The sequence below is a fragment of the Oryx dammah genome, unplaced genomic scaffold, assembly GCF_014754425.2.
Source record: "Oryx dammah isolate SB20612 unplaced genomic scaffold, SCBI_Odam_1.1 HiC_scaffold_16, whole genome shotgun sequence".
Classification (NCBI taxonomy): domain Eukaryota; kingdom Metazoa; phylum Chordata; class Mammalia; order Artiodactyla; family Bovidae; genus Oryx; species Oryx dammah.
The window spans coordinates 28,057,859-28,085,619 of NW_024070200.1; the positions used below are offsets into that span (position 1 = coordinate 28,057,859).

Genomic DNA, 27,761 nt, shown 5'->3' on the forward strand with positions numbered 1-27,761 from the left:
GGGATTAGTGCCTTTAAAGGGGGATGAAGGGACCAGAGTTTGCTTTCTGCTCCCCACGTGAGGATACATGGCTCTCCGCAAATCAGGAAGAATGTTCTCATCAGACACTAGATCTGTCAGTAACTTGATCTTCGAATTCCCAGCATTCAGAATTGTGAGAAATACCTGTTTGCTGTATAAGCTACCCAGCTTATGGTAATTTATTATACCAGCTCAAACATACTTTAAATTTATACCCCAGGAATATGTCAGTCATCTCCATCATCTACAATTATTTTTCTGGACCTCTGCTTTGGTGTGATGGCACTGATTCATGGTGGGTGGGAGTGCAAACAGAAACAGTTCTGTGAATCTTGTTTTATTATCAGGATGCTGTCTGTAACACTAAAGATTCCTCTTGGTGAGGGTCATTAAGAGGAAAAGCTCTCTGGCCTTTATAATAGGAACAACTGTCTCCTCTGGAGAGGCTGGTATGCTTTTATCTCATGGCTGTCCTGAGATACATGACTGATCAGCGTTCATTTTTAGTGCTGCATTTCACACAGAGAGGAAGGTGAGTACCAAATTTAACACTTACTTTTACATAATATTTAGAAGTGTACAGGATAAATGTTTTGTATTTATCTGCTCCAGATGTTAATGTTTAACTTTGCAATTATATAAAGGAGATATAAATGATAAAATGTACACAGGTGTGCCAGAGGGAGAAGGGACATTTAAAGTGGCTTTTAAATCTAGAGGCAACATAGGAAACAAACTATGGAAAGGTAATTTTACAATTAAAATGAATACAAATAGATTCATGAACCGATTAAAGAAGACATATAAACTTTCACTAGCTTCAATCCTAATACATTGGTTATTATATTAATATTTTAACATTATATTCAAACAGAGCTTTCCTTCTTTCCAAAGTACTTTCATTCTCATTTGTAAAAAAAAAAAACAGATGTTCTACAATGTTAAAATTTATTTCTGAAATGCTTTATTTTTTTAATCAGTATACATTATATGAAGTATAGAATTTCCTTAAAAATTAACAAATACCTCTAAGTTTCACCGTTAGGACATTGATATGGAGAAGGAAACATCTGGCTCTTTTTACATTTATTCAAGTTCTAAATAGATTCTCAGTTACGGTTCTTCTGTGCTATTTTTGTCCAAGTTGTGACAGCTAAAACAAAAGATAAATCATAAATATTACTTTTTTAATCACAAAAGAAACTTAGGTATTAATCATATTTGTAATCACCTTAAATGTACACTTTTATCATAGTAGAACTTAGGCTATTTCATGCACTTATTGTATTTTAGAATAATACCTTTTTACTCAATATTCACTAACTTATATGTTTCAGATTTATAGATATTTAAAAATTTATGGTAAAAAGATGTGTAAACATTATATAGGAGCAAATTCAAGTAATAGAAAACAAAAACAGAATTAAAAAATATTACCTCAGTATGAAAATGTAAAGAAAAACATGTGTGAATTCACTGACAATTCACCTTTCTATATATTTTAATATGTTTGTAAAAGAAATATATTAAATATATTTCTAAAGATCATTAAAAGGAAGGGAAAAGGATTTTAATTCTGGAAGGCTGGGTAAACTCCTATTGGACCAAGTCTCTGAGAGAGAGAAATTATAAATTTTAAACAAAACCAACTTCCTATAGGCAATGGGGAACGACGGAAAGAAGGTGAGTTCTGGAACAGAATCAACATTTGGAAGGAAGGAATAATACAGACTGAGTTCTTTGGTTCTGTGGCTCTTAGCCTGAAGGCAGGCCACAGTTGGTACTATACTAGCTGCTAAAACGGATAGAAAACATAGTCTTTCTGGCTTGAAAAACCAGAGGAAAGAGTTTGCGGGCAACTAAAGCTACCGGAAAGTGAGGGAACCCTAAATCTGTATATAGACTTTTCCTAAATCTATGGTAAAACCCTGAACCACTTATGAATGAGAGAGACTTGAGATTTGAGCTATTGCTGAAGAGACAGAACTTTGACCAACAATTCAGTTTCTAAAATATAACAGTGTAAAGGACACAGTGTGAAATTAGTGAATACAGAAAAACAGGAAACCAGGGGCCAGTCTCTAGGGGGGAAGACAATGGGGACCAACAGTGAGTTGGTCCATGTGTGGTAATTAATAGCCAGGTTTTAAAAGCAGCTAGGACAATATCCTCAAAGAAATAGTGAAAAATAGGCTCACAATGAAAGAAAAAAGGAAATCTCAGCATAAAAATGGAAACTAAAACAGATACACTGTAATTAAATTATTGAAAACCAATTATTATACGTGTGTGTGTATATATATATATATATATGTGAAATTAAGAGAACTCATTGCCAGCATACCTGAGCTACAATGACTGCTAGAAAGTTTTTCAGTCAATAGATAGAAATTAAAATCTGTAAGTGGGGATAAAGAGCACTGGAATTCATATCCATATAAATGCAAAAGATTTATGTCTTTATTCCACACATGACTGTTTAAAGCACAAACAACACTGTCCACTATTTTGTAAAATTAATGATGTATGTAAAATATGACAACTGCAGCATAAATGCTGATCTGTATGGTTGTAAGGTTTCTACATTTAATACAAGTGCCTTAATAACTGGTCTATTAACAGTTAAAGGTATATAGAATATGATTTTTAGAGAAACCCTAAGTTAATAATGCAGAGATGAATTAAAGTGGAATTCTAAAAAGTGTTCAAGTCTTACAAAGAAAGGAGAAACAGAGAAAACAGTAAAATGGTAGGCCTAAATTCAATCACAGTAATAATTACATTAGATGTTAAAGACCAATACACTCCAATTAAAAGAGACTGTCAGAATGGCTTTTGAAAAAAAATCTTGTGGGTTTTAAAAAAAAACAACCCACAAGATACAACAATATTCTAAGATATATATAGTTAGATCTTGAGATATATATATATATATACATAAACACACACATAAGATATAGGTTTTAAGTATAATATGCTTGATATATAAGATATATGCTTTAAATTCACAGACAAGTTGAAAGTAAACAGATGGAAAAGTTATAAGATGCAAACAGTAAGTATAAGAAGGCTAGAGTGGCTTTATTAGTTATCAGATAAAGTAGATTTGAAGACAAAGAGCATTACTAGATATGTAGAAGAATATGGGCATAAGGATAAAGAGCCCACTCATCAGAATATACAACAATCAAAACTCTGTATGTACCTAATAACAGAACTTAAAAATAAAAGCAAACATTGACAGAACTAAAGGAAGAGACAATTCCACAATCACAGATGGAGATTTTTAACACCTGATAGAACTAGACAGAAAAAAAAATCAATAGATACAGAGGATCTAACTAATGCTATCAACTACTTTAACCAAATTAATATTTACAGCTCTTTCTTCATGTTCTTCATATGGAGTGCTTAGCAAGATCGACTATATGTTGGTTTATAAAAGGAATTTAAAATTTCAAACAATGAACTTACATGTAAAATGTTCTATGACAACCAGAGAATTAAATTAGAAATTAATAAGTTATATAGAAAAACCACAAATACCTCAAACAATAGATCTCTCTACAAGGGCTAAAGAATAAACCACCAGGTAAATTAAAAATATTTCAAAAGATAATATAAATATATCAACATTTGTGGAATGTGTCTAAAGCAGTGTTTGGGAAGAGTTTAAGCTTTATGGCTTTCAAAGCTTATTTTAGAAATGAAAAACTAAAGTTAATGATTTAATAATTATCCAATATCAGATAGTAAAAGAAGGTAAACCCAAAGTAATCAAATAAAAAGGAGAAACCAATGAACAGAAAACTAATAGAGAAAATTAGCGTTAACACCATCTAGTTCATTGGAAGGATTAACAGAATTCAGAATCTTCTAGTTAACCAAGAAAATTTCCGTTTATGATGTTCTAGAATACTTAAGACGAATCTATGGTGGGAAAACATCAAGACAGTGTTTTGGGAGCAAGTTTTGACTAGGAGCAAGGACTGATTGGCAAACGCCATAAAGGAACTCTGTGTAAACTTCTGTACCTTGATATAGGTTTGGGTTACTCAGGTGAACAATACATCTGACAAGGCAGGAACGTACACTTAAGATATGTGGTATCTTTGTCAGGTTTTGGTATTAGGGTGATGGTGGCCTCATAGAATGAGTTTGGAAGTTTACCTTCCTCTGCAATTTTCTGGAAGAGTTTGAGTAGGATAGGTGTTAACTCTTCTCGAAATTTTTGGTAGAATTCAGCTGTGAAGCCGTCTGGACCTGGGCTTTTGTTTGCTGGAAGATTTCTGATTACAGTTTCAATTTCCATGCTTGTGATGGGTCTGTTAAGATTATCTATTTCTTCCTGGTTCAGTTTTGGAAAATTGTACTTTTCTAAGAATTTGTCCATTTCTTCCAGGTTGTCCATTTTATTGGCATATAATTGCTGATAGTAGTCTCTTATGATCCTTTGTATTTCTGTGTTGTCTGTTGTGATCTCCCCATTTTCATTTCTAATTTTATTGATTTGATTTTTCTCTCTTTGCTTCTTGATGAGTCTGGCTAATGGTTTGTCAATTTTATTTATCCTTTCAAAGAACCAGCTTTTGGCTTTGTTGATTTTTGCTATGGTCTCTTTTGTTTCTTTTGCATTTATTTCTGCCCTAATTTTTAAGATTTCTTTCCTTCTGCTAACTCTGGGGTTCTCCAATTCTTCCTTTTCTAGTTGCTTTAGGTGTAGAGTTAGGTTATTTATTTGACTTTTTTCTTGTTTCTTGAGGTATGCCTGTATTGCTATGAACTTTCCTCTTAGCACTGCTTTTATAGTGTCCCACAGGTTTTGGGTAGTTGTGTTTTCATTTTCATTAGTTTCTATGCATATTTTGATTTCTTTTTTGATTTCTTCTGTGATTTGTTGGTTATTCAGAAGCATGTTGTTCAGCCTCCATATGTTGGAATTTTTAATAGTTTTCCTCCTGTAATTGAGATCTAATCTTACTCATTCTATGAGGCCACCATCACCCTAATACCAAAACCTGACAAAGATACTACAAAAACAAGATAACTACAGGCCAATATCACTGATGAACATAGATGCAAAAATCCTCAACAAAATTCTAGCAATCAGAATCCAACAACACATTAAAAAGATCATACACCATGACCAAGTGGGCTTTATCCCAGGGATGCAAGGATTCTTCAATATCCACAAATCAATCAATGTAATTCACCACATTAACAAATTGAAAAATAAAAGCCATATGATTATCTCAATAGATGCAGAGAAGGCCTTTGACAAAATTCAACATCCATTTATGATAAAAACTCTCCAGAAAGCAGGAACAGAAGGAACATACCTCAACATAATAAAAGCTATATATGACAAACCCACAGCAAACATTATCCTCAATGGTGAAAAACTGAAAGCATTTCCCCTAAAGTCAGGAACAAGACAAGGGTGCCCACTTTCACCACTACTATTCAACATAGTTCTGGAAGTTTTAGCCACAGCAATCAGAGCAGAAAAAGAAATAAAAGGAATCCAAATTGGAAAAGAAGTAAAACTCTCACTGTTTGCAGATGACATGATCCTCTACATAGAAAACCCTGATGACTCTACCAGAAAATTACTAGAGCTAATCAATGAATATAGTAAAGTTGAAGGATACAAAATCAACACACAGAAATCCCTTGCATTCCTATACACTAATAATGAGAAAGTAGAAAAAGAAATTAAGGAAACAATTCCATTCACCATTGCAACAAAAAGAATAAAATACTTAGGAATATATCTACCTAAAGAAACTAAATACCTATATGTAGAAAACTATAAAACACTGATGAAAGAAATCAAAGAGGACACTAATAGATGGAGAAATATACCATGTTCATGGATCGGAAGAATCAATATAGTGAAAATGAGTATACTACCCAAAGCAATTTACAAATTCAATGCAATCCCTATCAAGCTACCAGCGATATTTTTCACAGAACTAGAACAAATAATTTCAAGATTTGTATGGAAATACAAAAAACCTCAAATAGCCAAAGCAATCTTGAGAAAGAAGAATGGAACTGGAGGAATCAAATTGCCTGACTTCAGGCTCTACTACAAAGCTACAGTCATCAAGACAGTATGGTATTGGCACAAAGACAGAAATACACATCAATGGAACAAAATAGAAAGCCCAGAGATAAATCCACACACATATGGACACCTTATCTTTGACAAAGGAGGCAAGAAGATACAATGGAGTAAAGACAATCTCTTTAACAAGTGGTGCTGGGAAAACTGGTCAACCACTTGTAAAAGAATGAAACTAGATCACTTTCTAACACCGCACACAAAGATAAACTCAAAATGGATTAAAGATCTAAATGTAAGACCAGAAACTATAAAACTCCTAGAGGAGAACATAGGCAAAACACTCTCCGACATAAACCACAGCAGGATCCTCTATGATCCACCTCCCAGAATTCTGGAAATAAAAGCAAAAATAAACAAATGGGACCTAATTAAAATTAAAAGCTTCTGCACAACAAAGGAAAATATAAGCAAAGTGAAAAGACAGCCTTCCGAATGGGAGAAAATAATAGCAAATGAAGCATCTGACAAACAACTAATCTCAAAAATATACAAGCAACTCCTGCAGCTCAATTCCAGAAAAATAAACGACCCAATCAAAAAATGGGCCAAAGAACTAAATAGGCATTTCTCCAAAGAAGACATACGGATGGCTAACAAACACATGAAAAGATGCTCAACATCACTCATTATTAGAGAAATGCAAATCAAAACCACAATGAGGTACCACTTCACACCAGTCAGAATGTCTGCGATCCAAAAATATGCAAGCAATAAATGCTGGAGAGGGTGTGGAGAGAAGGGAACCCTCCTACACTGTTGGTGGGAATGCAAACTAGTACAGCCACTATGGAGAACAGTGTGGAGATTCCTTAAAAAATTGCAAATAGAACTGCCTTATGACCCAGCAATCCCACTGCTGGGCATACACACTGAGGAAACCAGAATTGAAAGAGACACATGTACCCCAATGTTCATCGCAGCACTGTTTATAATAGCCAGGACATGGAAACAACCTAGATGTCCATCAGTAGAGGAATGGATAAGAAAGCTGTGGTACATATACACAATGGAGTATTACTCAGCCGTTAAAAAGAATACATTTGAATCAGTTCTGATGAGATGGATGAAACTGGAGCCGATTATACAGAGTGAAGTAAGCCAGAAAGAAAAACACCAGCACAGTATACTAACACATATATATGGAATTTAGAAAGATGGCAATGATGACCCTGTATGCAGGACAGCAAAAAAGACACAGATGTGTATAGCGGACTTTTGGACTCAGAGGGAGAGGGAGAGGGTGAGATGATTTGGGAGAATGGCATTGAAACATGTATAATATCATGTAAGAATCGAATTGCCAGTCTATATCCGATACAGGACACGGCACGCTTGGGGCTGTTACGCGGGGATGACCCAGAGAGATGTTGTGGTGAGGGGGGTGGGAGGGGGGTTCATGTTTGGGAATGCATGTACACCAGTGGTGGATTCATGTCAATGTATGGCAAAACCAATACAGAATTGTAAAGTAAAATAAAAAATAAATAAATAAATAAATAAATAGAAAGATATGTGTATTTCACTGCTGTAAATTTTACTTCCAGAGAGTAATACAACAACAACTAAACAATGAAATCTAGTGAATGATATTGGCACTGATGTATTAAGGGGAAGTGTACTGATATCTGTAATTTACTCTGAAATTAAGCTGGAGCAATGAGCAGAATGGAAAGATGGACAGGTGCTTATAAAGCAAGTGCAATAAAATGTTAGTGGGGAATATAAATGTATTCACTGTAAATTCTCTCCAGTTTTTCTGTATATCTGAAATTCTCATAATATCAGTGGGCTACCACATTGAGGTTAAGAATAAAAGAACCATATTATAGTGGGTAAGAAAGTTGTGCTGGAAAAAGGTGCTAGGAAGAGATGCTAAAAATGAGCAGAGGGTACAGTTATGATTTTTATGATAGCCAAGGCAAAGGTGAGTAAATATTATTGGTTAGCCTAAGCCTCTGAAGCAGTTTAAGCTTTAAAAAGCTGAAGTTAACATAAGTACTGAGAACATTAGTGGGAACAACAGTCAAAGAATGTGAAGACCTTCTATGCCTCAGCTACTGCCATCAGTGACTTTCAAGGTGAATGACATTCTGTTATATCAGTCCCCCAAGAAACAATTTCTCAGTTCAATTTGTGATATGCTTGGCAAAGTCAGAAATAGGGACAGTATGTCAAGGAAATGCTGGCCTGAATTTTGCCTAAGCAAGTACACTACTCCAATTAAAAGTTTTCAGAATTAAGTTTACTTTTTCACTGATTTGGGATAATGGAAATAACATTACACACAAGAGTTTCCTTTATAGTTGTCCACGGCAAAACCCTATATTCTTCTTGTTCCATGGCTTTTAGTTTCAGCTGGTTCAGATGAACAGGATTATCTTGCTCTCTTTTGAAAAATATCAACAGCAACTTAAGGTATGCTAAAGAAACAAACTAAAAAGTACGTTTTACCTGTTTTATGAACTGCGTAGCATTAAAAAGTTCACTGCAGCCATATAAAATATGCTTGCCTTGTTTCCCCTGTAAAACATCAAACACAGAACTCAGATACAACAAGTAGTATTTTCAATATCCCCAAGAAGAGGGGTTAAACATAACAAGACTTTTTGTTATTCTTAAAGGTTTTATTTTCCTTTAGGGTGAGTACTAGATTTTAGTGTACACCTATCTATCCTAAAGTTACATGGAATAAAGTAGTGAAATGGCCACATTTTTTCCATTCAAAATATGTGTTAGGCATGTTTCTAGTGCCATTTACACTGGAAATAGAAGGAATGTGATGAGTGACCCATTTCATGGGAGCAATAATGATAAAATCTTCAGCCAACATTCTATGTAGGACTGTAACTACTGGAAGAAAACACTGACAGTTTTGTTACGCTGAAAGTAGAATATGGTGTGAGCAGCATGGATTGGCATTTAAGACTCACCTGTGATCATACAGTATTTATATGTTAATATGCCCTATTCCATTCTGTAACTATGAGTTTCATCCTTAATCTTGACAGAATGTTGGCACCCAGTTACAAGCAGTCAAAACTTTTTGACTAGAGAATTTTGGTAAGTTCTTAATGCTGACATGCTTATATGTATTGTGAACTTGAAGGTAAATTTGTAAGTTTTCTTTTGTAATGTACAAACCAAATGTTGTTAATCAAGGAACCAAAAGAATTATGGCTTTGCGATACAAGAGAAGGTCATTTCTTTGTGATGTATGAGCTGAGTAAACATCACTGGCTGACATTCTCTGAGAACAAGTAAAACAAAAGTCACATCTCACCTTTTCTTCAAAATGAGATGGTATGTGTAGCCATTAAACAGGGCCTATAACTGGGATTCTTGAGGCTATGCTCACGTGAGGGTAGGAGTACATTAGACACATTTCATTTTCAGTTGTGAACCACCAGGATGCCCTGGTCTCCGGGGAGCCCCAGTCTTGCCCAAGGAGGGATCTTTGATTCCTCTCTGGCCACACAGCTACAGTCAGGCTGCATGACCAGGCTTAACAGCAGACACAAGAAAACATGACAGCAACCAAGTGAACCCACCAATCTACGTTTTCCATTAAAGAACACTGACAGACTAGTGCAAGCTGCCCCCGGGCTATCCTGGGCCCTGGCACATGCCTATTTTAATCACTAGTTAGAACATGTCATTCAGGGTTGGCCAAACATCAGCACCAGGGTTGAGATCAATCTTGTGATTATGTAAGTACATTTCCTCGCCATCCTTGATCAAGCTTTCTTAATTGTAATTATCTGTCACCATTTTTCATCCTTTATAGCATTGACAGAATATAAAAACAAAGATAAACACAAAACTCTAATCTTCTGTGTCATCTAGTGAGGTATAGTTATAATTTTTAACACTGCAGTTTAGTAATATTTCAGTATAAAACTTATTCTTAAAACTATGTACAAACTTGATATTTCTTCTTTCCATTAAAAACTGAACTTTATGAATGTACCAATACCTTGATTCAATGCAACAATTATTAACTAAATCTAGCTTATTCTAGCCAATCACCTTCCAACAAAAGAACAATTGGTCACTGATATCAGTATTATCAAACATCTTGTCAAAATCAATCCAATTAATTTTATCAAATACAACAATGTTATACCAAACAGCAATTACATTATCAGTCAGACTAACATCATTACCAAATAAATCAGCTAGAATTCTTACAGTATTTTCTTTGCCTTCCCAACAAAAATGGCACTTGCTCATTTTGTGAATTGGTATAAATCAAGTGCCATATTAGATAATTCTCAATTATTGTCTCTCAGAGCCATAGGCATAAGTTTTGTTTCATACTACAAGCTTGCATTACATGGGTTTCTAATGTCATGAGGCAGGCTGTCACAGACCTACTAGCTCAGTTTCCCCTAAATGGGCTGAAATGATAGAAAGATGAACATTATGCAGAACAAAAGAAACAGTAAGACCAAATGGGATTAAAAACCAAAGAATTCTCATGATAATTAGACTACATGGCTTAGTAGCTACTAAACATTAATAGCTCTATTAAAAGCCCATTGGTAACCTCAAACTTAACAGTGAAAGACAGGATGCTTTGCCCCCTAAAATCAAGAAGATAAAGATGTCTGCTCTGGACTCTTCTATTGTTATTGGAGGTTCTAGCCAGGGTGGGTAGGCGAGAAAAAGGAAAAAACATCCCAAACGGATAAGGAAGAAGCTTATTCACAGATAACATGATATTGTTTATAGAAAATCTTAAAAATCCATTAAAACTATCAGAAATAATAAATGAGTTCAACAAGGTTGCAGGACATAAGATCAATATACAAAAACTAATCAGATTTCTATACAATTGCAATGAACAATCCAAAAATGAAGACAATTCCTCTGAATCTGTTTGGACTGTTTCTTCTTATCTGTGTGTAAGCTGGGATTAGTGGTTTCTGCATCTGTACTAACCAGTGGATAACAAAGTCTTATAAACTCGCACTTAGCCAACCTACTTCCTATGACTGGGAATGAAGAAAGGCAAGTACAGCAGTCATACTGCCACCACTATGGATCGGAGTCATGCTGAAGCTGATGGTCTTCTAAACCAGGGGCCAAATTCTGGGTAAGAATTACTGACACATGGAAAGATGGAGAAGTTTTGATCCTCAGAAATGGAGCCAATAGGTAAATATTAATAATAATAAAAAGCTAACATTATCATGGTGCCCTGCAAGAGGTTGGGAGCAAGAGAATAATACTCTTAGCTATATTTACAGATGCCCACAACACATGCAGAAATAGCCTCCTTTATTTGAAGCTGAAGGTCCAAAATGGATTCTGGTAGGTTTATGAAAGATTTAATCTGGACTTACTCACGTGCTATATCTTGATGATGTTAAAAACATCTAGGGGATAAACACCCAGAATAATTCTAATACTTCCTTTTGTTTTACATATTCTCATTTTACAGGTTTTATATATGCTGGAGGACCCCTTTTGGGAGGCAAAATTAGGATACTGTTGCTGCTCAAATGTGTACAGAAGAATCTGTTCAACACAAGAGCCAAAGACCACTGTGTAAATATGAACCCAAGTGATCATCTGTTAAGAACAGTATCTGATGTAGAGACATAAAACACCTGTCACATGGCTGATGGGTCACAGTATCACGTGCCCTACTAGCTGTACACCATGCTTTGGTGAGTGGAAGGCAATAACAAGTTAAAACAAAACATTCTGTAAACTGAGACCAAGTAACAGATGACTGGATAACGTGGTGGGCTTACATGCCTACCACTGATCACCCTGAAGGTCTCCTGATGCAGGTGACTGATCGGGGAAAGAACTAAATTTAGCTAACATTTATTAATACACTTTACAAAATTAAAATTTCTGTGGTGTAGAGAGGTAAGAGTTATGAGGTTTATGCATGATTAAAAACAAGTTTACACTGGACTATTTGGTAAACTGCAAAGTTTCTTTAAAGTTACACCTGCATTTCAGTCACTACACTACACAAATGATTAGTATTTTTTGGTTTTTATCCCTGTTTTCTGGTCTGTAATGTGTAAAAAAAAAAAAAATGCAGAAGGAATGCTGACAAGGATGGGATTTAAGTACAGGATTAATTTCAGCTGGTCTGTTGCAACCCTGTGTTTACCCTTGGGTACATACCTGGAACCAATCATGTTGTTGACCCATGGCCAAATCTAAATGAAACAGATTAATATAATCTGCCCAAGGGTCACAGATAGACCAGGGGACAACTTGCACTAGCTTGTCAGCACTGCTCATAGAGATTTTACAGATTCATGGTTTCTGTTATGTTCCCTTGCTTTTTGCCTTTGAGCCTGGTCATGGAGCCTGATTCTGGCTATATGAACAGAGAAGGGTATAAAAGACATCTCTTTGTATAAGATGGATGCTTCCCTGAAACCAAGATCCTGTACACAGATCCGAGTGGTGGTCCACATTCTGAGGCATGTTCTGTGTGACTCAGGATCCTCTGTGAAATCCACCTATGTATTTTTTTCTCCTGCTGTACGAAAATCTCAGTATTTACTGATGTCTTACGTAATATAGGACCACAAGGAATAATCATTAATATTAAGTGAATAATGAAGGTTATAAAATGTCACTGGAACAATCACTAGTTCTGTTGCCTCCACATTTTAAACGGCATTTTTCTCTCCAAGTTACACCTTTCCCTTAAGATTCTTTTGCTTAGCTGTCTGTCACTCCCTGCTGCTGTTAGCTTTGAATAGCACACCACTTCTAAAGTGCTGCCTCTGAAGTGCCTATTTGCTGAAAGAGCAGACATTCCAAGTTTATTTGAGGTATATTGCTGACTTTGGTCAATAAGATGAGAGAAAAGTGCTTAATTTAGGTAAATGGAGTTCAGTAAATCATTCACCAAGGGAGAGTTTTTTGGGACAGGAGCTTATTTGGGGTGTCTAAACATTTAAAGTCAAATTAAGATAGATAGCTGCATAGTACATTACATCAAGAAGATACATTATTTTCCAGATCAAGTAAAATTTTAGGCCAAAAATGAATGTGACATGGAAAAATGCTCATATATTCAATGTTTTCTTATCTGCCAGATTTTTAAACTATCTCTAGAAAAGGGAATATTTAAGAATCAGGAAAGCCATCAGAGACTGCTAATATGTTAAAGACTGGGGACAACTGTGAAACCTCGAATGATAAAAGAATATGAACATCAAATGTACCTTTATGTAGTCAACCAGATTTTGATATTCAATGTAGTTGCCTCCTCCCACCACAAAAACAATTGCCTAAAAATGCAAGTAGAAGAAAATAGGTAAGTTAAAAGAAACAGAACAGTATTTTAGCTCTCAAGAAACATGGCTTTTAGTCTCTAAGTGCCTGATGTTCCTTCGATGATAGAGAAATTTATTTTTTTTTTAAAAGTCTATAAATTTCTAATGTCTATTGGGTATTAAAATGAAGTAGTGATTTTTCAGAAACAATTATTAGGAAAATAAACCTCATCTTTCAATTAAATACCAAATAAATCCATAAGGTTTTTTCCTAAAAGTCATCTTTGAATTTATTTATTTATAATGCATCTTCAGGATACAGGATTGGATTTATCAAGACTGCCATACAGTAATCATCATAAAGCCATAGGACAAAGATATCCTTCAAGACTGCTGGGTCACCTTTTCATCCTTCCATTATAGGGACGGAGAATTTTTATATGAACTTACCTCTTGGAATGGATTTTTGTTTCTTGGAACTGAGCTGTAAGAATAAACAATAAAAAACCTATACTGAAAATTTCACCCAAAGCTTATCTTAAGGATAAAAAGGCATGGGAAATATATATATATATATATATAATATATATATATATACACACACACACACACACACATGCACTATTATCTGTGTATTTACAATTCTTAAGTGGGATTCAGAGAACAAGCTAGATGAGGTACATGTCTCTGTGTCTAAAAGGGAATGAGGCAACCTGTTGACTTTAAAATAAAATTCTGGAAGACTGAGAGGGAATAGGAAAGATGGAGCATTAGTTCCCATGATGAGTGGAAATCTGGGTATAAGGTAAATTGATAAAACATATGCTTTAGTGGTGAGTGAAAGTCACTCAGTTATGTCCATCTCTTTGCAACCCCAAGGACTATACTGGAGTGGGTAGCCTATCTCTTCTCCAGCAGATCTTTCAGAGCCAGGAATTGAACTGGGGTCTCCTGCATTGCAGGCAGATTCTTTACCAACTGAGCTATCAAGGAAGCCCACTTCAGTGGTAAATATGCGCAAGTTTTACCATACTGGACAGATTATAGCTTGTGGGTATCTACATTTGTGAAAAAACTATGCAAACACATGTATGGCAAGGATAACAATTTAGGAAGGAAAAGGGGGGATGAAAGAAGGGATCTGTATTTTTCTGTAACCTCTTTATATATTGATTACATATTTATTTATTTATTTCAAAAATACTTGGTGTCTTAGAGCTCTTTTAATAAAGGCAATTTGCACAGCTTTTGTGAGTCAAATATATATTTGTTTTGAGTGCTAAAATAGGGTATACAAACAAAGATAAGTTTTCCTCACAAGCCATTTTTGAAAATCTCAACCAAGGGGAAAGAGCTATTAAACTGCTCGATGATTCGGCGACTGATTTCACAGTTCCATCTTTTCCCCATTTCTGTGACCTGGGTGAAAATTCCAGAAAAGGGGCCAGGAGCTGCCTAATGCCTAACTTTTCTAGAGTGCCTGAAGTTCCTTTAAGAGCAGACATGAGAGGCGAGACTTCAAAGAGCACTGCACTACCAGTTATTAAAAACCGAGATCTACTTGTGATGAGACAGCTCAGGTCGAAAGCTGAGCCTATTAAAAATGAAACTTTGTGTTTCTCTGTCTTATCAACATTCCTAATATTCCTTCTCATTATCATGAATAAACTATATACAGGGAAAATTGAAAGAATTTCTCAGAAGTTTCTAAGAAGCAAAATGTATCTACTGATAGAAATATAAGGAAGGAAAAAAGTCTAAGCTTGAGAACATGAAATGTGTTGTAAACCCACCATTTAAAAGTGTACAATCAGTGGTTTTTAGTATATTTACAGTTGTACAACCATTACCACTGTCTAATTTTAGAACATTTTAATCACCCACCAAAGAAGCCCCTTAGTGTCACTCCTCATCCTCTTCCTTCTATAATTTATTCTTTTGTCAAATTCTTTCTTACCAGCTGCAGCTACTAGCAGCAGCTTCTTTTGCAACTCTGGTATTATTTCTGGTAAGTTCAGAAAAGAGAATAACCTTTATGTTTCCAAAGTAATCTAATAATTTTTTAGTGACCAGATTATCCGATCTATCTACAAAGATTTGAAAGCTTGGGATAAATCAAAGTTCGAAAGATCCCAAACATAAGGTATAGGCAATAAAGAAGCTTCACACAAGTTTTGTTGCTAAAGACCATTCCTCCAAGAAGGTTTTTTCTCTGCTAATTTTATCCTTCTTTCTGTATTTTATAAACTACTATCATACCACCAGAATTAAATTTCAAAAAATATAGCCATAATAAAGTTAGTATCTTACCACACCGTGTTTGTCACAAAATACAGAAATTATTTGCAGAATGTTTCACTGCCAAAAAGAAGGATTCACAGCAATGGTCCCCAGGGACATAGATTGTATGGATGAGTTAAATAAAAATCCAACAACTGGTATCCAACATAAAGCCCTCATCTTTTTCATTTGGTCCAAAATAATTATTCATTTAAAAGCGCACGAATTATCCAAATTCTCCTTTTCTACACATAAGATTGTAATGCCCTTATCATTTCATTAAAAACAACAAGCATCTAATGTACTTTTTTTCTGTATATATTTGGAAGGAAAAGTATCAATGTGTTAAGTATAATTACCAGTGATTACCTCTGGGTAAAAAGATTCTACATATTATTTACTTACCAGTTTTCTATACAGTTTGAATTTTTAATAATAAGCAACTACTGATTTATAACAAAAAAATCAGTAAAAGTTATTTCCAATCTTGGTGGGAAAGAGGAAACATACAACAAATTATGCAAGAGCTGCTTACCTGTCATTGCCCCGTAGCATTTTGGGATCAAAATACCTATAGTCATCAGTTTCCTATTTAAAAAAAATAGAGAACTTTACCATGACTATGGAATTTCTCTTTAGAAAGTTCAAATTTTGCTTAGAGTATTTTAAGATTACTTGATGAATCTACTAATGAATACTAAGTTGGTAGAGTAAACAGCCACCATCAAAATTTACTATGCATTAAACATCATTCTAAGTGTCTCAGATGAAATTACATAATCCCGTATCATCTTTGAGGTAGTTATTATCCACATTTTTCAGATGGGGAAACTGGGATACAGAGAGGTTATCTAACTTTCCTAAGTCTTATGACAAGTGTGGAAACTCCAGATCTGAGCCCAGGCAGTCTAGTTTCAATGCCCCAGCACTTAACCACTATGCATGCTGCTTCTCAAATGTATACCTGTTTTTACACAGAAAACAAACTATGGTTATTACCAAGGCAGGGTGGGGGCAGATAAATTAGCAGTTTAGGATTAAAATATACACACTACTATATATAAATTAATAATCAATAAGAAACTATTGTATAGCACAGGGAACTATACTTAATAACTGAGAAAAATAAATATACCTGTTTTATAAACTAATGCACTTAAGTATTTTTGCTTTTAGAATTTTTTTACATTATTATATGTCCATGATTTTATTGATTGTGCAGAATACCTAACACAGGTTCAAGTCTTTTATAATTGAAACCTCTGGAGTTAGATATATTTTTGAACTTTGAATTTAAAAAACTGCAGATAGATAATATCACGCATAACAACTCTATATAATGTAGTATTCCGAGTGGGCAGCACCCCATCATCTAACATGGTAATATTTCTGCAGCTAAACAAATGAATATTAACATAAAGTACGATAAACTATAAAGAACCTCAACATGAGTTAAGGTTAGGTTTTGCCACCAAAAGAGTTATACAAAATCTTTTTGGATTTCAGAACTTGTGGATAAGGGGTTGCCAGCCTCCATACTACATAATCAACTAGCTTATTGATATTAAAGATTTAGAAAGTACTGCTTTACTGCATATAATGTCATTACTTCCTAATTTCTATCTCCTCCCTCCAAAGCACAAACACCCAAAGGAACTCATTCTTTGCTGCGATGTTTTCTGATTCTTTTCTGGATGAACCTACCCAAAGGTGATCAATGACCAGCTATGCACTGTTATCACTATCTAGTCCTGCGCTCAGTGAGGGCCAGTGCTAATCAATCCCAGGACTCTCCCTGAACCAAAAGTGAAGTCTCTCAGTCGTGTCCAACTCTTTGTGACCCCATGGACTGTAGCCCACCAGGCTCCTTCATCCATATAATTTTCCAGGCAAGAGTACTGGAGTGGGTTGCCATTTCCTTCTCCAGGGGATCTTCCCGACCTAGGCATCAAAACCGGGTCTCCCGCATTGTGGGCAGACGCTTTATCATCTATTTGAGCCACCAGGGAAGCCCAAAACCAAATGCAGTGCCATAATCCTTCAACACTTTGCTCCAGGAACCCACTACTACCCACATGTACAAGGGTAGATGAAACCTATCTGGTATCTTGCCTAACCCCTTTCATTTTATTTCAGTCAAGACAAATCACAGATCACTTAGTAAATATAAATGATAACAATGCACCTAGAATTAGGTTAGAGCATTTTTAAAGCCTTTGAGATACAATATATTCAAGATTATTGGTCAGGTCTAACTTTGTACACATTGTTAATGTCTTCAATGCCTCCAAATCAATTTTTCAATATGGGAACAAGACAGGGATAAGAGATAGTGCAGGCATCTGTCCCACCTAACAGATGGGTGAAAAAATGCTTTTAAAGTAGAGAAATTTTACTTTTTCTAATTAATTAAAAACTATCTGCCTGTGGTAATGTGCCTTCAGTTATTAAGTCAAAGTCACTAGAACTGATAAATGAATTTATAGAACTTGGAGACACATGTGAATATGACCCATAATTTAGCCATCCATATGGCAGAAATGTGGATTTGGCATCTAAATTTTCACATTTATTTTTATTTTTAATCTTTATAATTGTTTGGGATAATATCTTCTAGAAACCTACTGCCTATTATGAAGTAGTATTCTCTAAAGACAATCACAAATGCATTAATCATAAATGCATACTTCGCTAAGGCTTTTCAAGAAGCATTCCTTCATATATTCTATATTCTTCATTTATTCATATCCTTCATATACTCTAGGATGCAGTAATAACAAAGTCTATTGTTATTACATTGTCTAGTATGTTCTCTGTATTGATTCTAGAAAAATCCACTCCTTTTTGGCTTATCATTATAGACAATTTTCCCTTTCCTTTTATAATTGCAACTGCCCTTTACCAGGCTTTTTTCCTGTAATACTGTATCTTTGTTTTCACATGGACAGATTTTAAAATTTTTGTTATTTTCTTTAATGTTATTATAACCAAGTTTTAACAAATATGAAATAATGACATATTTATCTGAAGATTCTGTTCTTACTCTGTTTCTCAGCCTGGTATCCTAAGTCTTGATGCCAAGTCTACAGTGACCCAGATCAACCCAAACCAGGGTTCTGATCTATTCCAGACAACCACTCTGTCCAGTTGCCACAGTAACATGATGGGCTGCTTTATGAAACAGATTGTGATGATTTTTACATTCCCTTCTTGAATTATAAACAGCTCAAAAACTTATTTTTTTAAGTAAATGCTAACAATATTTACTCATTTATCTCTTTATCAAACAATTTCAATTTACTTTTTAGCCCAAAAGAATTTAGTGCCATCTGAACACATGCTCTTAAAATTTTCACTATGTACTTCTATCCTAACTTAATTTCATAAAATTAAACTGGTCTGGTACTTTTCATATTATACCAACTGATGCTCACTAGTTCTCTTTTATTTATAGAAACTTGCTCCTTAGGATATATATAGGATATGGATCTACATTTACTTTGCATGAGAGCCAGCCAGAATGGATGTAGTAGCTGAAAAACCAATTCATATTATCTGTGATAATGGCTAAAAAATGCTGTTTGAGGACGTGTACTCTTTCCTTTCCCTCATGCACTCTGCTGTGATGAAGCCCACAACAAACTGAGTTTATCACCCTTGGTACAGGTAGTCTGGTACGCTCCAGAATTCACAAGCACAGTGTTACATGCTACTCACAGGGTTTGACTTCATCTCCATGAGATTGTCTAAAATACGAGTAACAGGTAGATTCTGTGGAAGAAATCATTATTTTGTTAAATATCAGAAAAAATGACACACCAAAATTCTTCTTTAGTAACAAGACAACCTAATCATTATAGTTCAGTATGCCTACCTTTCAATTAAACACATTCTAAGATTAAGTATTCTATGAATGGTGTCATAGATATAAATACCTTTGGCACTACTCAAGGTCCCAAATGTAATCTTAAACAATGTGTAGGTGTATCTAGGTTTAGTACAAATATATATTTGGGCTTTTTACTTTGCTGGATATCTGCTTTTTTAATACTAGTAACTGTAAGTTTTTAAGAACCCTGCCTCCGTTTTTCATTTCCTTTCTGTATATTTGTTTCTTTAAAAACACAGTACACAGTTCACAAAAATATTAATATATGAGATTAAATGACCTAACAGCTTTTCATTTCTAATGTATAATCTTCAAGCAAAAAAGATACTGTGCTCTTTCATAAAAATGGGGAAATGGATGCATACACAACTTTTAATTTTGCCTCAGATAGATTCCAAATTTTCAGTGACATACTGCACTGTCTTCTTACAGAACAAGTTCCACTTTGAACATGAAATATATAATACTGGTGTTGACAGAAGATTGCCTCTTGACATGCTTACATGCATTGGGATAAGAAATTGTACTGTTCTATTTGAATCTGACCATTTGAACCACTATTTTGAATATAACACATCGGGTACAAAAAATTTTCTAAGTGACTATTATGCCTATTCAAAGTTCATTTCTACTGGAATGGTGTTCTGCCCATTTGAACTGATATTTCCTTTGTGAAATGTAGAGAATATTCTGGAAAGAATCATCTTGTATCTTGGAGATTTCATACAACAGAGGCAACCTTAAATCTCATTATTCACATAATTGTAGATAACACATTACTATTTCACAAGTTTTACTTTCTGTAGGTCATAAAACATTTTACTATTACTAAGGAAAACGGTGCTTTGCCCAGACAGAAAATATGCATTTCTTTTTTCTTTTTCTAGGTTTGCAAGTAAAAATCTTTTCAGATAACCTTAGGCAAGTAAAATTAAAGTTATTTCATTATACTCTAGATATTTTTGTTGGCCAGGAACTCCTTAATATAAACACAAGCACCAAATGTTCAAGCTGACTGAATGTACCTCCTGAATTCTATTTAAAATTTGAAAAAAAGTAGTTCAAAATTGTACCTCTTAAGTTTTGTTTCAAATAAACTTGAGTTTGTTCACTTAACAATATAAGCCTAAATCATACCCTTCTCTAAAGAATAACTGGGTACAGATTTAAATCTTAAAAATGCTTTAAGAAAACTATAGTTACATATTTATTCTTAGTAACACCAACAAAAGATTAAGTACTCTGTAACAAAACAGGAAGAAATAATAAAAGAATTCTGGAGCAAGACAACATTATAGCATTTTACTAAAATTAATTTTATATATATTTCTCTAATTTACATTCAACTCTGAACTGTACTACGTTATTAGGTATATGGAATGGAGAAAAAATCACTAAACTGGTAAAGCCATAAGAGTCATATTACTTTTATTGTGTTGGCAAAAATAACTGGAAAATTGAATATTTCATTTAGCATAAAAGTAAAAATTAAATTTTACTTTGTATTTAATAGCTCTGCTGTATCTGAAGATAAACCTACCAGTGAACAGGTCATTAAAAAACACTAGAAAAATTTCTCTCTAGCAGAACAGTTCAAAAGTTTAAGAGCCCAGAGACTATTCTTTGTGTTTGGTCTTTACAACCAGGTAACACTGAAAGAGTCATCAACCACCGCCACGCTATACAATATTCACAGACTATCACAGAATCTGTGTCACAGATTCACAGATTGTCACAAATTAAGGAAAACTGCCAGTGTAGAGAATGATAAAAGAAATACACAGTGTCTTTAAAGGCTTAAGAAAGAGTACTTCAGGAAACAACTTTTGAGATCTCTGTCACCAACTAATGCTCTACCTAGCCTAAATGAAGACTTGAATTGAGTTAGTGATTTAAAGACTCAATCTTATATTGATAGTAATTTATATACAAGATAATTTTGTTGTTTAGTCATTAAGTCATGTTCAACTCTTTTGCAATCCCAAGCCCATCAGGTTCCCCATCCTTAAAATTCTAATTGAAATAATTGAACTGTGGCACCTAATAGACAGAAAACAGCATAATGAAACCATATAATTTTCTTCACTCAGCAGATGGTCTGTTCACTCATCTTAAAGACACAAAACAATTGTGTACCTCAATAAAAGAGGTATAAATGAGATTTACTCATATGAAAGCCCATTATTTAAAAAATTCCCAAGCTTGTTTTTAAACCAGTCAATCCTGAAGGAAATCAAACCTGAGTATTCACTTGAAGGACTGAAGCTGAAGCTGAAGCTGCAATTCTCTGGGCACCTGATGCAAAAAGCCAACTCACTGGAAAAGACCCTGATGCTGGGAAAGATTGAGGGCAGGAGGAGAAGGGAGAGACAAAGGATGAGATGGTTGGATGGCATCACCGACTCAATGGACATGAGTTTGGGTAAACTCTGGGAGCTTGTGATGGACTAGGAAGCCTGGAGTGGTGCAGTCCAAGGGGTTGCAAAGAGTCGGACATGACTGAGCAACTGAACAACAACAAGCATATTTTTCATTGTTTTTGGAAACTGTTTCAGAAATAGAATGAAAAATGTTATTATCTATGTTCAGTTCAGTTCAGTCATATCTGACTCTTTGTGACCTCATGGATTCCAGGCACACCAGGCTTCCCTGTCCATCACCAAATCCTGGAGCTTGCTCAAACTCATGTCCATTGAGTCGGTGATGCCATCCAACCATTTTATCCTCTGTCGTCCCTTTCTCTTCCCCACCTTTAATCTTTCCCAGCATCAGGGGCTTTTCCAATGAGTCAGTTCTTTGCATCAGGTGGCCAAAGTACTGGAGTTTCAGCTTCAGCATCAGTCATTCCACTGAATATTCAGGACTGATTTCCTTTAGTCCAATGAATATTCACAACTGATTATCTGGGTTACTAACTAAATTTTTATTAGTAGAAGGCGCCCCCCCATATATATATGTAGAAGAGACAGAGTCCTAAATACCTGAATATCCTAAATTAAAGATTACTATGTTCAAATTTCAAATATATGAACATTAGAGAAGAAAATCGAAGACAATGGCACCCCACTCCAGTACTCTTGCCTGGAAAATCCCATGGACGGATGAGCCTAGAAGGCTGCAGTCCCTGGGGTCGCAGAGAGTCGGACACGACTGAGCAACTTCACTTTCACTTTCCACTTTCATGCACTGGAGAAGGAAATGGCAACCCACTCCAGTGTTCTTGCCTGGAGAATCCCAGGGATGGGGGAGCCTGGTGGGCTGCCGTCTATGGGGTTGCACAGAGTCGGACATGACTGAAGCGACTTAGCAGTAGCAGAGAAGAAAATACAGTGAGAAATTAATTTCTAAAAATCCTAAATGCTTTTATGATCATAGTCATATTTTGTGATTTCAGTCACTGGAAAAGTTTAAAATTCTAAATCAGAAGGGATCTACACAATAAATCCAACATCCCCATCTTACAGATGCTGCTGCTGCTGCTGCTAAGTCGCTTCAGTCATGTCCAACTTTGTACGACCCCACAGACGGCAGCCCACCAGGCTCCCCTGTCCCTGGGATTCTCCACGCAGGAATACTGGAGTGGGGTTCTTACAGATGAAGAAAGAATAAAATACATAAAGTAGTATATTTTCTCCAAGCCATAGATATTAATGGTAATAAAATACAGAAACAAGATTACATGGACTGAATAAAACACATCCAATCTTCCATCATTCAGTTTTAACAATTATTAACTTATGACAAATTCTTGTTTTATTTATATTCTCACCTACTCCCACTTCCTAGGCTGTTTTAAAACAACCCCCCAATATCAAATCATTTTGGCAATAATCTGTCTTCTGAGAAACCTGTCTGCAGGTCAAGAAGCAATCGTGAGAACCAGATATGGAACAATGGATTTATTCAGAATTGGGAAAGGAGTTCAACGAGGCTGTACACTGTCACACTGCTTATTTAACTTACATGCAGAGTACATCATGAAATGCTGAGCTGGATGAATCACAAGATGGTTTCAAGACTGCCAGGAGAAACATCAACAACCTCAGATATGCAGATGATACCACTCTAAAGGCAGAAAATGAAGAGGAACTAAAGAATCTCTTGATGAAGGTGAAAGTGGAAAGTGAAAAGGCTGGCTTGAAACTCAACATTCAAAAACCTAAGATCATGGCATCTTGTACTGTCACTTCATGGCAAACAGAAGGGGAAAGGTGGAAACAGTGACAGATTTTCTTTTGGGGGGCACCAATATTACTGTGGACAGAGACTGCAGCCATGAAATTAAAAGATGCTTGGTTCCTAGACAGTGTATTAAAAAGCACAGACAACCCTTTGCTGACAAAGATACATATAGTGAAAGCTATGGTTTTTCCAGTAGTCATGTATGGTTGTGAGAGTTGGGCCATAAAGAAGAATGAACACTAAAGAACTGATGCTTCTGAATTGTGCTGATGCAGAAAACTCTTGAGAATCCCTTAGACTGCAAGGAGATCAAACCAGTCAATCCAAAAGGAAATCAAACCTGAATATTCACTGGAAGATCTGATTCTGAAGTGCCAACAAGTTTGGCCACCTGATGTGAAGAGCATCAAGAGTCACTGGAAAAGACCCTGATACTGGGAAAGACTGAAAGCAAAAAGAGAAGGAGGCGGCAGAGGATGAGGTGGCTGGATGGCATCACCCAACTCAATGGACACGAGTTTGAGAAAACTCCAGGAAACAGTGAAGGACAGGGAAGCCTGGTGTGCTGCAGTCCATGGGGTTGCAAAAAGTCAAACATGACTGTGACTGAACAACCACGTTCCTGTATATATCTCTAAAATAGAACAACTCCTAAAAAAAAAGAAAAGCCCTGTAAGACTACCACTGCACCTAAAATAATCAACAAATATTTCTTAATACAGACCAATATGCAGTCAGTATCAAACTTTTCTTGCGCCATAAATTTATTTCTTACATTTCCCTGTTCAAATTATAATCTTAATAAGGGCTATATATTGCAATTAGGTGACTGCTTTTATGTCTTTTTAAATCTACTGAATTCCACTGCTTGCAATTTATCTCTTGTCAATTCATTTTTAAAAGAGGTATTACTTTAGTAAACAAGTCAAAGTGAAACAGAAGAGTTTCAAATTATGCAGCCTCACACTACAACAAACTGTGGAAAATTCTTAAAGAGATGGGAATACCAGACCACTTTACCTGCCTCCTGAGAAACAGGTAAGGAGGTCAAGAAGCAACAGTTAGAACGGGACACAAAACAATGGACTGGTTCCAAACTGGGAAAAGGAGTATGGCAAGGCTGCATGTTGCCACCCTACTTATTTAACTTATATGCAGAGTACATCATGCGAAATGCTGGGATGGATGAAGCACAAGCTGGAATTGAGACTGCTGGGAGAAATATCAATAACCTCAGATATGCAGATGACACCACCCTTATGGCAGAAAATAAGGAGGAACTAAAGAGTCTCTTGATTAAGGTGAAAGAGGAGTGAAAAGGCTGGCTTAAAATTCAACATTCAAAAACCTAAGATCATGGATCCAGTCCCATCACTGCATGGCAAACAGATGGGGAAAACAATGGAAACAGTGACAGACTATTTTCTTGGGCTCCAAAATAACTACAGATGGTGAGTGCAGCCATGAAATTAGAAGATGCTTGCTTGCTCCTTGAAAGAAAAGCTACAACAAATCTAGATACCGTTAAAAGACAGCATAAAAGCAGAGCTATTATTCTGCTGACAAAGGTCTGTATAGTCAAAGCTATGGTTTTTCCAGTAGTCATGTATGGATGTGAGAGTTGGACCATATAGGTGGCTGAGCACCGAAGAATTGATGCTTCTGTGGTGAACTGTGGTGTTGAGGAAGACTCTTGAGAGTCCCTTGGACTGCAAGGAGACCCAACCAGTCCATCTTAAAGGAGATCAGTCCTGGGTGTTCATTGGAAGGACTGATGTTGAAGCTGAAACTCCAATACTTTGGCCACCTGATGGCTAAGAGCTGACTCATTGGAAAAGACCCTGATGCTGGGAAAGATTGATGGCAGGAGGAGAAGGGGACGATGGAGGATGAGATGGTTGGATGCCATCACCGACTCAATGGATATGAGTTTGGGTAAACTCCGGGAGTTGGTGATGGATAGGGAAGCCTGGCGTGCTGCAGTCCAGGGGGTTACAAAGAGTCGGATACAATCAGCGACTGAACTGAACAACTGTCCTCACATAAATATATTCCAAACCTGCAAAGATCATTCCAGTGGTTTTACGTGATAGCTGATACTTGTGATACATAAAACTTACGCTGCCCAAGAAACAAGAAGGTATAAAAAGCTCTTATAAGTGACCTAGAAAACTGGACATGACAAAACATCCTATTATTTCTATCTATATATAACTTAAAATGTTTATTCAGATAAAAAAAAATCCAAACCAGTATTTAGAGATGTGAGGCATAAATTAGAATTTTACAAGCGTGAAACAAAGAATTATTCTCTACCAGTCTTCTTCTCTGATGTCTCTTTTCTCAGTTCCCAATCTGCCCCCAGATCTCTTAAAACCTGTAGCAGTTCCTCTAAATTTTAAAACATTAGGACAGTGTAACTTTATTTTTTTTAATTTATTTTACTTTACAATACTCTATTGGTTTTGCCATACATCAACATGAATTAAAAATGGCTATGTGTTTAAATATTTCTAGAGCAAGAGACTTTTTAAAAGTACTGATTTATAAAGATTACACACCAACACATACACACAGGTTCAGGTCTGGGAGGGATGTAGAGAAACAAGCACTGTAAACCATTGCATATTGGTACATCTTTTCTGAATGGCAATTTGGTAATATTTACCAAGGACAATTAGAAATGTTCACCCTTTTGATTCCATAATTCAATTCTAGTAATTTATCATACGGAAGTAAATCAGAGATGAATATTCTCACCTAGAAAAGCTAACATTTAAAACCTACCCATGAGTATCTATTTTGTTAAAACATACTGAATTTGCTGTTTTATAATACTTTTATTTTTACTTCACATTTACAGTGAACCACTATCGCCCAATCAATAACCAATGTCTCCCAAATCAGTGAGTATTTCCTTGAATTCTGAACCTAAAAAGTCTTCTGAACATCTATTAAAATAGAACAACACTGGCCTGGCTCTCTCCTAGCAGTGGTGACAGAAATGTGATGTAGAAACAGGTAACCACCAATCATTTCAAATTTTACTTCTGTAAGTGAAAAACTGCTTATATCAAAGCAGTATATTATATGCAATGTTAAGAACAGGAAGGTTTGAGATCACAGAAGATAATCTGTTTTTTTATTTTGCAAACTTCAAATAAAACAAATTTTTTGTTAGCACAAGAAAATATTTAAGTGAATCAGTTTAGGTACTTCTTACAGGCCTCATTTAGGGATGTACATCATGTGAGTCTAAGGTAATAAGTTCAAAGAATAAATATGGTCATTTAAAAGATTGAAGCCTGTAATTTCTCCGTGCTATCAGTTATTTGTGAAAGGATTCCTTTGTTTAGGGAATTTTACTACTGGGATTTCCTTCCAACAGCAAAATATGAATTCTTAAAACTAAATTTAACTACACATAGTTGCACAATCCCCATCATGAATCACTGCCTTGTTGTGGCAAAGGGGCTTGCATAACTTCAGTGAAGCTAAGCCATGCCATGTAGGGCCATCCAAGATAGATGGGTCACAGTGGACAGTTTTGACAAAACGTGATCCACTGGAGAAGGGAATGACAAACCACTCCTGCGTGCTACTTGTGAGAACCGGATAAACCTTAAAAAGGCAAAAAGCTATGACACCAAAAGATGAGGACCCCCAGGTCAGAAGGTTTCCAATATGCTATGGAGGAAGAGCAGAGGACAACTACTAATAGCTCCAGAAAGAAGGAAGAGGCTGGGTCATATCAGAACAACACTCATTGTGGATGTGTCTGGTGATGAAAGCAAAATCCGATGCTGTAAAGAAAAGTACTGCATAGGAACCTGGAATGTTAGGTCCATGCATCAAGGTAAATTGGACACGGTCAAGCAGATGATAAGAGTAAACATCAATATCTTAGGAATCAGTGAACTAAAATGGATGGAAATGGGTGAATTTAATTCAGATAACCATTATATCTACTACTGTGGGCAAGAATCCCTTAGAAGAAATGGAG

The 27,761-nt window shown here is 35.6% G+C and overlaps 1 protein-coding gene across 3 annotated transcripts in view; it reads right to left on the reverse strand.

Annotated features, from left to right (window-relative positions):
- Positions 1 to 1,097: 1,097 nt before the first annotated feature.
- SCFD1 (sec1 family domain containing 1) overlaps positions 1,098 to 27,761 on the reverse strand; it is a 119,752-nt gene continuing 93,088 nt past the window's right edge. For all 3 annotated transcript variants that reach the window (XM_040257180.1, XM_040257179.1, XM_040257182.1), the window contains exons 20-25: positions 19,405 to 19,458; positions 16,223 to 16,275; positions 13,858 to 13,891; positions 13,357 to 13,422; positions 8,603 to 8,671; positions 1,098 to 1,174 (exon numbers count right to left, since the gene is read on the reverse strand). In XM_040257180.1, coding sequence (XP_040113114.1) covers positions 1,151 to 1,174; positions 8,603 to 8,671; positions 13,357 to 13,422; positions 13,858 to 13,891; positions 16,223 to 16,275; positions 19,405 to 19,458 — 300 coding nt within the window. In that variant the 3' untranslated portion in view covers positions 1,098 to 1,150. The remainder of the gene's footprint in view (positions 1,175 to 8,602; positions 8,672 to 13,356; positions 13,423 to 13,857; positions 13,892 to 16,222; positions 16,276 to 19,404; positions 19,459 to 27,761) is intronic.